The sequence below is a fragment of the Tachypleus tridentatus genome, chromosome 9 (genome assembly GCF_004210375.1).
Source record: "Tachypleus tridentatus isolate NWPU-2018 chromosome 9, ASM421037v1, whole genome shotgun sequence".
Classification (NCBI taxonomy): domain Eukaryota; kingdom Metazoa; phylum Arthropoda; class Merostomata; order Xiphosura; family Limulidae; genus Tachypleus; species Tachypleus tridentatus.
Window position 1 is genome coordinate 58,448,515 of NC_134833.1, and position 12,768 is coordinate 58,461,282.

The following is a 12,768-nucleotide window of genomic DNA, read 5'->3' on the forward strand; positions in this document are numbered from 1 at the left end:
GCTAGCCGTCCCAGGTTTTGCATTGTAAGGCTAGAGGGAAGGTAACTAGTTATCACCACCCACCGCTAACTCTTGAGCTATTCTACCAACGAATAGGGGGATTGACCGTAACATATAACGTCCCCACGGTTGAAAGGGCGAGCATGTTTGGTGCGACGGGGAATAATAGACAGCTTATATCTCATCTGTCTTTACCTTCTAAATAGTTGAAGATATAATGAAATGGATACTGGCTGTACAGTTCTAAGAAGTGTGTTTTGCTAGTAAGCTAAGACTAACAAGGAATAATAAATAAATACAGTAAAATCTTGATTGTTTTTGATGTTCTGTCTGACCCTTAAAAGTTTAAGTTAATTCTTCAGAATAATTTGTATAATTTCTCATTATTCACAGCAAAAGAAATATTTAAAATAGTGATGTTATTCAAATACGTTTGTATGCTTCTTAACACAACACATCTCTTCACGAACATTTGTATACATCTGCACATTTAGAAATTAAATCGCGATACGTCAACACTTACGTAATATAGAAGTTAGTAAATTGCGATGCGTCTACAAGTTATTAAATCGCAATGTGCCTACCTTCACGTGAAGTACATGTTAATGCTAATTCGTGATATTCATATACAAGCTATTAACTGCTATTGTCTGCCTTTAGTTACTGCTATGTTCGCGCTCATCTTTCGTTCTCTGCACTCTGGTGCTGTGGGTGAGACAAGTGTAGCTATTGAGTTGGCGGCAATTATTTTTGACTAGCTACCTTCCTTCTAATCTATTTATTTAAAATTAGGGATAGTCTGGGATAGAACTGCGCAAACGTCCTAAAACAACCAAGTTATTTTAGTGTGTGGTCTGGAAAGAAAACGGACGGTGTGACTTTGGTTTGAATGTGATTTAAGGTAATAAACGTACAATATGTATCATAGATCATACCGTGTTATCTCAAGAGAAGTAATTACCTAATGATTTATTGTAAAGCGAGAAACTCAAGTTTCCATACCATTTTCTGTTATAAAGTTTCATGACTGTTACAGGGGAAACTTGTGTCTATGCCGATATTAGAACAGTCACCCAAGAAAGGGCCTGGCATGGCCTAGCGCGTTAAGGCGTGCGCTTCGTAATCTGAGGGTCGCGGGTTCGCGCCCGAGTCGCGCCAGACATGCTCGCCCTCCCAGCCGTGGGGGCGTTATAATGTTACGGTCAATCCCACTATTCGTTGATAAAAGAGTAGCCCAAGAGTTGGCGGTGGGTGGTGATGACTAGCTGCCTTCCCTCTAGTCTTACACTTCTAAATTAGGGACGGCTAGCACAGATAGCCCTCGAGTAGCTTTGTGCGAATTTCAAAAACAAACAAATAAACACCCTAAAAAAACAAAACCATCAGTATCCCAGTAATTCTAATACTTACCCTCCACTATTTAAGCAAAAACATAAAATAAGCGCAAGGTGGAAAGTGAATTAATATGGTAAGACACAGCAGGTTTCTTAAAAACTAGCAGGTTCTTGTTTCTCTCTTCTAGGCTAAATACGTTAGAACACAGGTAGTCGATCTTCGTACAATGAATTTAATGTCGAACGTCTTTAAATAATCGTGAAAATTCTTCTTTATCTTTGTAAAATAACAAAAGTGATTCGAAATTCCAGTTGATTCAAATACATTTTTTTCTCTATTCTATTCAGTAAAGATTCGGATGTAAGTTTTGTTCTGAACGGTAAAATTTTTTTCTTCGTATTTTTTCCGCCAGATGGCACAGCGAGTTTAGTATCTATGAAACACATCTTGGAAGAAGTTAGATTAAACTAAGAAAACCACAAACGATCCCAGCAACTAAACAAATGAACATTCAGACGCAAAATATTTACCCACATATATCCAAAACACAAGTAAACTTGCCCACAAAAACAGAATTTTTGAGTTTATCAATATCAAAATCATTTCGCGCGTATCATTCCGTACGTATCACAAGGATCCTGGAGTTCACTAATATACAAAAGAAATCTATCCAGGGTTATCCACAATAATATGTAGGCCACCTATCACATAACACCTATAGTGTATTCACGCAAAATATGTGTCTGATACTTAAACCTAGATAAAAGTGACGTTTGCTAGTGAATTTTTGTGGACTATAATACAATCAAACTAAGTGAAATGGTGATTAGAATTAAATGATATAGATGTAACAAGCAGGAACATGATACTGAAGTGGGAAGTAGAAACAGGTTTTGTGTCCTGTTAATAATAATAAAAAGAAACAATAAAGAAGACGTCTGGATAACAGTTGACCCTCTCAGGTCACGAACAACAACATAACAAATCATCGACCCAGAACTAGGTGAACTTTAGGATTGTCTTGTATTACGTTCTTGTTTTATGTATAACAGTACGTTAGACTGTTTCTTACATCAGTGTCAAATAAAGAAGTTTCGTGTTGAAGTTTGAAAACGTTTTATATATATATATATATTTCGTCTGTAGGGGGTCACATATCCAGCTTGTCATGGTATCTGGCGACATTGGGCACCGCCTCTGGAACGTAGCCGTCTTGCTACACTAGCGTTTTGTGGTAAGTACAATTACAACTTTCTGTGCTATGGTGTATTAATATTTAACATCATGTAAGTGAAGTGCATTTAGGTGTATACAAGGCATTACAATAAATCACTTTCATTTTAGTTTCCAAATACGTGAGATGTATACGTGGAAACTTACATCTGTCAACAATGCTCTTTCGTAAATGTAAGAAGTATAAATTTTATTTGTATTTGTCAGAAAGCTACACAACAGGTTTTCCATGTTCTGCCTACCGCAGGTGTCGAAACTCATTTATAAAGTTATAAACTTCAGCTGGTGGTGACTAGTTGCCTTCCATGTAGTTTTGCACTGTTAAGTTAGGGACGGCTAGCGCACATACACCTCGTGTAGCTTTGCGCAAAATTTAAAATACATAAACAAATCATTCGAAATATCAGCTATCAGGCTTAAGACTTGAGGCATATACGTATTAAAACAAATAAAACGGTTGAAGCGACTGACCTTTATTGGTTTTAACTTTATTGTAGAGACGTTTCGTTAAACACACGAATCATAGGGCTATCTTAGATTTTATATAATGAAAGCTATTGACGAATGAAGAAATAGATGTCTAACTTTCTGTCAACTTGCAGGTTCTTATGCTGGGGCTGTGATGGGAATGCCTTTATCAGGAATGTTAACTGATTACATAGGATGGCAGGCATGTTTTTATTTCTACGGTAAGTTTTATACAGACTCCTTTATCTGGCTCTATATCTATTTTGATACTGCTAAACACATACTAGACAAAGAAATGTGAAAAAAGTTACTAGAAGTGTTTCTTTAAAAGGCGCTCACTATAAAGATACAAGACGCGAGTTGGATACCTGCTAATCTTCATGTAAACGTTTTTGTGTTTAATAATTGCAACTTTTTAATAAATCGAATGATAACACTGCACAACAATTTTTGTAAAAGTTTTGCTTCCTGAAAAGTTATGCTGATTGTGACAGGTACCTGGTGGGTATGCATAAATATAGTTTTGGTTTTGCTTCATCACGTAGGAACTCTGAGAAATAGACAGTTAACTGTTTACTGGCAATAAGGTATTTACTTGCGTTTATGTTTCTAATACGTTGTTACGTTCAACATAATTAAAAGTGTTTTGTTCTTGATTTTCGTTTGTATTCAATGTCCGGTGCATCACGTTGCAGTGTTCAACAGTAGTCAGCAAGCATTGACGGATTCCAGTTGCCCTGATATCGTTTTTCCATTGTAGCAGTGTCCTGGTGAAAATAAAGATTTCGATGAAATAGTACGTGATGGGAAAATTTGAATGTGATTTTTGTGATCAGCAGCCAAAAATCTATAAGGAACACCCAACAGTGTTCAAGAAGCAAAAACTTTGTTGTGCAATGTAATCATAAACTAAACAGAGGACGTGGTCATACAAAGTGCTAAAAATAGTTTATACTATTTTCAAACTATTTCGATTTAACAGGTATTTATGTATTTTTTAAAAGTGTAGATTTCGATGAATGCAAAACATAAGAGAATAATGACACTTGTTATGTTTCAGTATTTTCAGTTAGTGATTTCATTGGACATAATAAATCTATTATACTGCTATAGTTTTTGTATATTATTGTTTGTATACACTCTATTATAATTTCATTTGTATACACTATGGCACAACTATAGTTATTTGTATACACTATAACATAGTTGTTTGTATACACTGTAACATAGTTGTTTGTATACACTGTAGGCATTGTTGTTTATATACACTGTAGTACATTGTTGTTTGCATACATTGTAGCATATTTCTCTGTATACATTGTAATACATTGTTGTTTGTGTACACTGTAGAATTTATTTACACACACTGTAGCATATTGTTTTTTGTATGCACTGTAGCATATTGTTGTTTGTATACACTGTAGACATTGTTGTTTGTATGCACTGTAGTACATTGTTGTTTGCACAAATTGTAGCATCTTGTTGTTTGCATTGTAGCATCTTGTTGTTTGCATACATTATAGCATATTTTGGTTTGTATACATTGTACTATATTGTTGTTTGCATACATTGTAGTATATTTTTGTTAGGTGCAACCAAATCCTTAGAACCTGCCTAGTATACGTAATGTAAAACTAAAGATGTACACTGACTGAAAACTTTACATTGAAAACCACTAAGTTTGAAAAACAATAGTTGTTGTCATTTTCTGAAAATAAAAGTGTTCTACTGGAGAATGTAAAAGTTATCACCATAACTTGGGACTCACTTTTTTACATTTTACGTTTTTCAACCTAATGACTTTGATCAGTGTATGTATAATTTTAACTCAGTGTTGTTAATTCGTTGAGGAACATATAATATTACAGGAGTGATCGCACTTAAAAATTATAAACACTACTTAGCTGGACTACAAGAAACTTTTAGGTGTTCTTTCTATTAATACTGAAAAAACAAGTCAATAAAAGTATGACGTACGGTGCTGGAAATAATTTTGGAAACTGTGAATAAAATGGGCATTGTCCCCCCCCACTTGTTGTACTAAAATGAAGTGCACCATAATACGGTCACAAGCTGGTAATTTAGATTGTGATTGGCTGTCATCCAACCAATTAGATAGTGCAACACCAGAATAATGCCTTTAAAAGTAGACACAAATATAATATTCCTATCAGTAGGGTGGTGAATGCAATAATGGCTCTCAGAACAATTATATAGAAATGACTATTTTTGATGATGAAGCCTACTCAATGCGTCAAATTAGAATGAACTTTCATGTTTCTGTTCGAGATGTCTAGAATTTCTGACGAAAGTGCGTGAAACCAGTACTGTTGATGACAGACGCAGTTGAGTGACGAAAAACAAATTAATAAAAGTGATGTTAACCCGGGCTACACTAATTATGTGATGGATAACAATCAAATAGAGATATTTCCAACGATCTAGATATGAGTACAGGTGTGAATATTGTCTGGAGAACAATAATATACACATCAATCACAAGATGGTTTCCATGGGCATGTAGCTGTTGAAAGACCATTGTTAAGGAGAGATAAGTAAACGAAAAGGCTAAAATTGACATCAGACTTGAAACAATAAAATGAATTCCAATTCAAGTTGTTTAGCAACAATCGACAATTAATAAGTTGACTGGAGCCCTAGTCAATGTACAGTATTTTCAATGAAACATGCTGGGATCCAACTTGTGTGTTTCAGCCAATAGAATGAATATCTTCGTTTAAAAAAAATGACTAGCGATACTTCAAAGCAGGGTTTGTACTCGCGATATTGTTTTATTTTCAGGTCTGAAATATACAAACAATGTGGTAAAATTACACCTGAGGAGAGACTGAAAAAGGACGACCACTTGTAACCCTATCTTTGTTCTACAATAATTATTGTTATAAATGTACTAGTGACTAACGGCATTTTACTATATTTAATCATTGTTGGCTCTTATATGCATACTATTTGTACGATTTTATGATTACTTGTAATAATGCACATAAAATAAACAATTAATAACAGGAAATGTCTACATTTAAAGCATTTCTACCACGTTCTATTAACTATTAAAATGCTAGTATGAAAAGCTGTAAAAATGACGGGAACCATTACTGAATGATTTACGAAAATAATAGAATTTATGTAAAAACAAATTTGTCTGTTTCCAAAACGCATCTACTCTTCACTTAGTTCATCAGTCTCGAAGGAATATTCACTACATTTTCAGTTAAACTATACAGAAAAAAACGAAAGTCCGTGTGCACTCTTAAAAGAGACTTAATTAGCGCCATTTTTACTGTATTCTAGCTCAGGAAATAGAAAACATAGTGCGGACATTTCGATGCACATTTTCAATTCTTTCGACTATTTAAAGGATATAAAATATTTGTTAGTGATTAACGTTTATTTTTTTTTTGTGTTTTAAGGTCAAATATAACTTGTTAAACTGCCAAAATAATATTTATTAATTAACATTTATTTACCACTTAAAGGTTTTGAAAATTGACTCTTAACTTTAGTAAAAGTAGGCCTATTTATAGTCTAATCTAACCTATATAAAATCCAGTGTGTGTCATGTCACGCTTGATTTCTCGAATTAGGAGGAGTCATAAAAGCCAAAATGCATTTATTCAAATAAAATAGCTTGATTACTGTCTGCTCATTACAAATTTAGTGACTGGGCTGCAAAGGAGCAATGAAGGTAAAATGTTTCGTGAAACCTTATAAGTGTAGTGAGTGTTGGTATAATAAGCCTAAAGTAAAGATGTAATATGGATCATCTAGGCTACAGCCAAGTGCATACAATTTATCATGAAAGTAAAATTATCGATTCAATTTTAAACTTAAATCGTTTCTGAATTCAGCTGTGTTCTGTTATATTAAGAAATCAGCAAACCTTTTCCAGTTGTGTTGTGTATACATATTATTTTATACTTTTATTACACAGACCAACAACAATATTGGATTATGCAGTTGTTGCTGAACAACATGACATAAAAGCCATTGGTGGGGAGACAGTGTCACCACAACGCACTGTCTTTTCTGTATACTATAAGTTGTTAATCTAACTAATTTTTGCCAATAATTATTCTAAGAATGCGCCTCGAATCCATATCATAAATGATATTGATTTTGGTTGGCTTACAATAGAATTTATCGACGTTTATCTGACTCGACTATACTTGCCCCTTTGTTGATCAAGCTTGATTTCGCAAAATTTATTTATTTTAGTTAGATATACTATGGAGGGGAGGTGGTAATACTTGCCCCGTCATCTTTGACGGGGTACATGCTAGTTCAACATAAACTCTATAGTCGGCCAAACAACAACCAGGTGATAGTTTTGTTGCTAAGCGACGATGTATATTGTTAAGCATTAGAAGAGCATGACAGGATTAACGACAGAGTGACAAATGAAATAGGCCTTTTACAGTTAGTGACAATTTATGCTTCTAGCTACTCTTAATGAAATGCTCTAATTTAAAAACATAACACTATTTAAATCGATATCTTATTTTTACGTTTTATTTTTCCTTTGTATAAGTGTTTGTTACACCAAAGTCGAGCATGACAACGAAATGATTATTATCACAGTTAATGCAAAACTTACTTCTAAAGATAGTAAAAAGTTTTGATAAATTACTGCACGTGTTATCATAAATTCTTAACTTTGTGATTTAGTAAATCGTCATCGGCTTAAACACCGCCGAATTTTTTATTCAGATTTAAACCGAGAAAAGTCCTCTCTGCACTTATTAATGTATGAAGTATGCGTTGCTAACATTATGCTGACTCAATTATCATCTGTCTTCATGGTCAACAGTTAGCAGTAGCGAATAATTTTCATTCTGAACTAGATAACGTATGTTGTAACGTTCCCCTCTAATGAGCTGTGGATATAGTTTATAAAGTTACTTATGACAACTATGACAAATATACGCGTTTTTCTAATACATCTAGCTGATCTATATTTCTATAGCGTTATACTATTTTCGAATATTTCCAGAATGTAATTTTTGTGTTGAATGTCCTTTTTTATTGTTACTGTTTTTAAGTTGTATTACTTCATCATAACTACAGGTGCTTGCGGATTGATATGGTACATTTTCTGGGTGTGGCAGTCATTTGAGAAGCCTTCGAAACATCCAACCATAACTCAAGAAGAACTCATTTATATCGAACACAGCTTAGGCGATGGTGTTGGTCAAAGTCCTATTTCGGTAAGTTAATTTGTTCTGTCGAGAACAGTGAGTGAGTGATATATCGTGTCATTGATGAGTTATTTACGAAAGTAACAAATTGTTTGTGTGAGATAATGACAAATAATGATTGCACATTAAAGAAACGTTATAAAAGTGTCTACCCCTGTTGTGTTTCTGTCTGGCTGTTGGAGTTGAGAGGAAGAAGTGTGCGTGTGTGTATTTATCATATTTATATAGTTGACAAGAGTCTTCGTGTGGTATCCCACAAGCCATTAAGGTACAAACTTCAACTAAACATTTACACCTACAACCCAAAAAATCAGTTTGCTTGGGTTTCTTCATCACCTGTTTTAACAGGCTGTCTTCATAGAATGTGCACACAGAAACACGTACACGCTAGCTTGACACTTGAAATATCTGCCTCTGTGAAAAGAAAAAAAAAAGGTTAGCATGGTTACGACCATTTGATCCAATTTATAAGAATGTCATTACTGCAGGTAGAAATGCATGGAAGTTAAAAAAACTTTATCCAAATATGTCTGAATAAAATATATATTCTACACTAGTTGGAATAATGAAATTAGTAATTCTTCCAGCCAGAACAGCTTTTAGCTTTGATTACAAGTCAATAAATTTGCGCATTTTCTGCAAGATCTTTGTTAAATGAATAGTCATATAATACGTATGAAATTCCTGGATATTCAGTTATCAAACCAAATTGACAGTTATTAAAGCAAATAAGAAAATTACAACTAAAGCTTACTAAAACATTGTCAGTGTAGAGGGTCATATGTACATTTACAATGTTATGTTTAGAAAACTGGAGAAAGTTATATGAATGTCAACTTCCTCTTGTGACTGATACTCGATACAAGCTTACATAAGCTTGTCAACTGGTAATAAAAAACTGCTTATGTTGTCAAATAATGAACGTGAGTTTAGATAAATTGGAAAAATGGAAAATTGTGCTGATGACCAATATCAGATGAGACATTGAAAAAATGATTTCGTAACTAAAGCTCTTTGTTAATAAAAGTTTTATTTATTTTATTTGTTTTATTTGTGAGAAATAAGTTGAATAAGTAAATAGTATTAAAAAACAACTGATTTCTGTACGTACAGGAATAAGTACTTTTAACTTGTCATAAAATATACCATAACGTTTTACGACTACGTGGGGCCTATTTATCCATCTCATTTCTTCATCCTCTAAACAAAACTAAATATAGTAATAAATACCTATGAAAAACAATCTTAAATCTAGTCCTTATCATTCATATACTAATCAAGTTGTCTTTTAAACTCACTTAAATTTACTCTCTCCACAACTTCCGAAAACAACCCATTCAAAAGGTCAACCACCCTGTTAGAAAAATGAAGCTGTCCTAGCTGAAAATGATTCCTACCCTGCCAAGCATGATATTTGTGTCTTCTAGTTTTACTGTTCTCACTTTTAAGTATGAAAAAAGTGATACAGTCAATAATAGCAATTTCCTTCACAATCTTAAACACCTCAAATAAATCACTCGTAACCCTTCTCTCCACCTTTCTCAGTGTCTTAGAGTTATGCCTTCGGACTTACAACGCTAGAAATCGGGTTTCAATACCCGTTGTGTACTGAGCACAGATGGTCCATTGTGCAACGTTGGACTTAATTGCAAAGAAAGCAGACAAATGATTCTTTTTACAACAGAAAACAATTTGATAGACTTATCTTAAGTGTCTTTCTTCAAGAGTTTCACACAAATGGAAAAGTGAAATCGTTTATCAACTAAGAAAACAAACAAAAAAAATAAATAATCTATTTATTCTGTTATGAATAAATGGAGTGCGACAATCGTTTCTCTACCGGGAATTCTTCCTTCAAGAAGTAAAATTGCTTGTCTGTAAAACTCAGTAAGGAATTACAAGCTTAACTTTCGCTTTTTACAACAATCTAGGTTCTGGAAACTATTCCTTCCTCAAGTAGAAATGTTTGTCGAGTAAAAAAAAAGTTGAATCCACTAAGGACATCGCTGCTTCTAAGATGTTTATAAATTAAAATATCTTCTTATTTGTTTCAATATTACTGAATAATAAAAATGTGCGCCATCTATAAAAATAAAATTCACTAAAAGGCCAGTTTGACGAGAAAACTGATTTATTTTATCAACTGATGAATATATATATTGTGATCGAATCATGGACAGTTTCCTATACTTAACATGAAGATGGGAATTGTTTATTTTGGTTGATGAAATTAACCGTTTTCTCAATTCTTTTTCAAACTCTTGCTTACTTCGAGTGCTGCTGGAGTGAGAATATGTGACAGGAACTCAGGTTGTGAGTGTATAATGTTTGGTTTCTTCTTTCCACTTGATGCCATTAGCAGCTCACAGAGTTCTTTTTATATAAATACAAACAGAGATTACACAGTGAGTTTGTCAAACCGTTATCTTAGACTTTTTTAATAATATCTTTTAAAACTTACAAGACTAGAAAAGCACAATGAAATTAAGCCAATGGAAATATATGTTGGAGAAGTGAGAAGTCAAAGTTGGCAGTGAAACAAGCTTAGTAGAGGAGAAACAGGAACTAGAATGACCTAGTTTGATGTTTTTGGAATCGAAATGTCACGAAAGTCAGAGAAAAGACAGAAACGAAGTTAAACTGAAAATACGCAGTTTCATAACCATTTATATGACCTTATCTCTTCATTATATTCCGCCACTTTAATTGCTTAGCGATATGTATGAAGGCTCAAAACACTTAAAAGTGGTTTTTATACCCATTGGGGGCACAGCTTAGACAGCCCATTATGTTTTTTGCTTAATAGCAAACAGATATTATTTTGCCGTTTAGATCGGGCTGGCACGGTCAGGTGGTTAGGACGTTTGACTCTTAGTGTGAGAGAGTCGGGTTCGAATCCTTGTCGGAACAAAGATGGTGATCGTTTTAGCCGTGAGGGCGTTTTAGTGACGAACAATGCCACTATTCGATGGTGAAAGAGTTGGCGGTGGGTGGTGATGACTAGCTGTCTTCCCTCTATTCTTACGCTGCCAAATTAGGGACGTGTATCTTTAAGCGAAATTATAAAACAACAAAAAGTTTCAAATTCTTTATTTCTAGCTACCAAAGTTATTTTACTTTTTTTAGCGTACGTTGTACCAAAAACACAATTCACGTTGGTATAACCGTAAGCCTATCGAAGTATTTGTAGGATTAAGTCGATGTACGTGATTAATATTGACCTCACAAACATTCATTGATGTAACTACGACATCATCATTGTTGCAATTGTTCAAACTTGCTAAGTTAACACAAACAGTGCTTTTGTGTTCAAGTGGTACCTTCAAAAGTCATGTACTGTTCTTTGTTCTGCAGACGCTGTTAGGGGGAGTTTTCAGTCTAAAAAGCGCTGGTCCTACATTCCGCATAAGCAAAAAGTCTGTAATTTATGATATTAAAGCGCAGATAGGCTAGTTTCTTTGTGCCATAAAATACCTAATATTCACATGTAATTTAAGTTTCAACTTTAAAAATCGTATTCTATATTTGTTTCTTAGACGTTCATCTGTGTTGCTAAGAGATTTTTAGTGTAAGAAACAAAAACTAAAATGGAATGCACGCACTGGTCACGTGCTTAGACACACCCATGTATTTAGATGAGGATTTGGGGATGATTCGTAAGTAAATCTATTTCTATGAGTGGTTAATTAAAAAAATTAATTGTTGCTACTTTAACGAATAAGGAATTGAAAGTTTTTATTCATAAGATATGATGCTTTTAAAAATACGGCTGTGTGGAATAGCTGGATTTAAATATTTCAGAGGTTTGTTTGTTTTGAATTTCGCGCAAAGCTACTCAAGGTGTATCTGCGCTAGTCGTCCCTAATTTAGCAGTATGAGACTAGAGGGAAGGCAGCTAGTCATCACCACCCACCGCCAACTCTTGAGCTACTCTTTTATCAACGAATAGTGGGATTGACCGTCACATAATAGCGCCCTCACAGCTGAAAGAGGGAGCATGTTTGGTGTGACGGGGATTCCAACCCGCGACCTTCAAATTACTAGTCGAATGCCTTAACCCACTTGGCCTGTGACCTCTTTCTCCTCCCCGTACTTATGTTCTTGACGGATTGGTATTTAATTCAGGGCAATCAAAATAATATTCACTTCTACAATTATAAATACCAATCTGTCAAGAACATAAGTATGGGGAGGAGGAAGAGGTCACAGAGAACCTGACCCTCCAGGGTATGAACTTTTCTTACCCAAACACCGACAGAGATTCGATTCCTACTTTGCTTGTTTCAGGCGTAAGAAGAAACCTTCGGTAAAGAAAGCCTAAACGTATTTTTAATGTTAAATGGTGCTGTGATGTATAAACTAAATTAAAAGTATTTTATAAATGGAATAAAGCATGTAATTTAAATAATCTTTACTGTAATTAAATACAATAATTCTTCTTCAATGTTTTACGTTGTTATTATTTTTATTATTATTTATTTATTAATTGTTATTTTGTGTTTATTCTTATAGAGTT

General features: G+C 34.0%; 1 protein-coding gene across 3 annotated transcripts in view; it reads left to right on the top strand.

Annotated features, from left to right (window-relative positions):
- LOC143225293 (vesicular glutamate transporter 3-like) overlaps nt 1–12,768 on the top strand; it is a 141,170-nt gene that overhangs the window by 105,576 nt on the left and 22,826 nt on the right. For all 3 annotated transcript variants that reach the window (XM_076454437.1, XM_076454435.1, XM_076454436.1), the window contains exons 6-8: nt 2,482–2,569; nt 3,171–3,257; nt 8,122–8,261. In XM_076454437.1, coding sequence (XP_076310552.1) covers nt 2,482–2,569; nt 3,171–3,257; nt 8,122–8,261 — 315 coding nt within the window. The remainder of the gene's footprint in view (nt 1–2,481; nt 2,570–3,170; nt 3,258–8,121; nt 8,262–12,768) is intronic.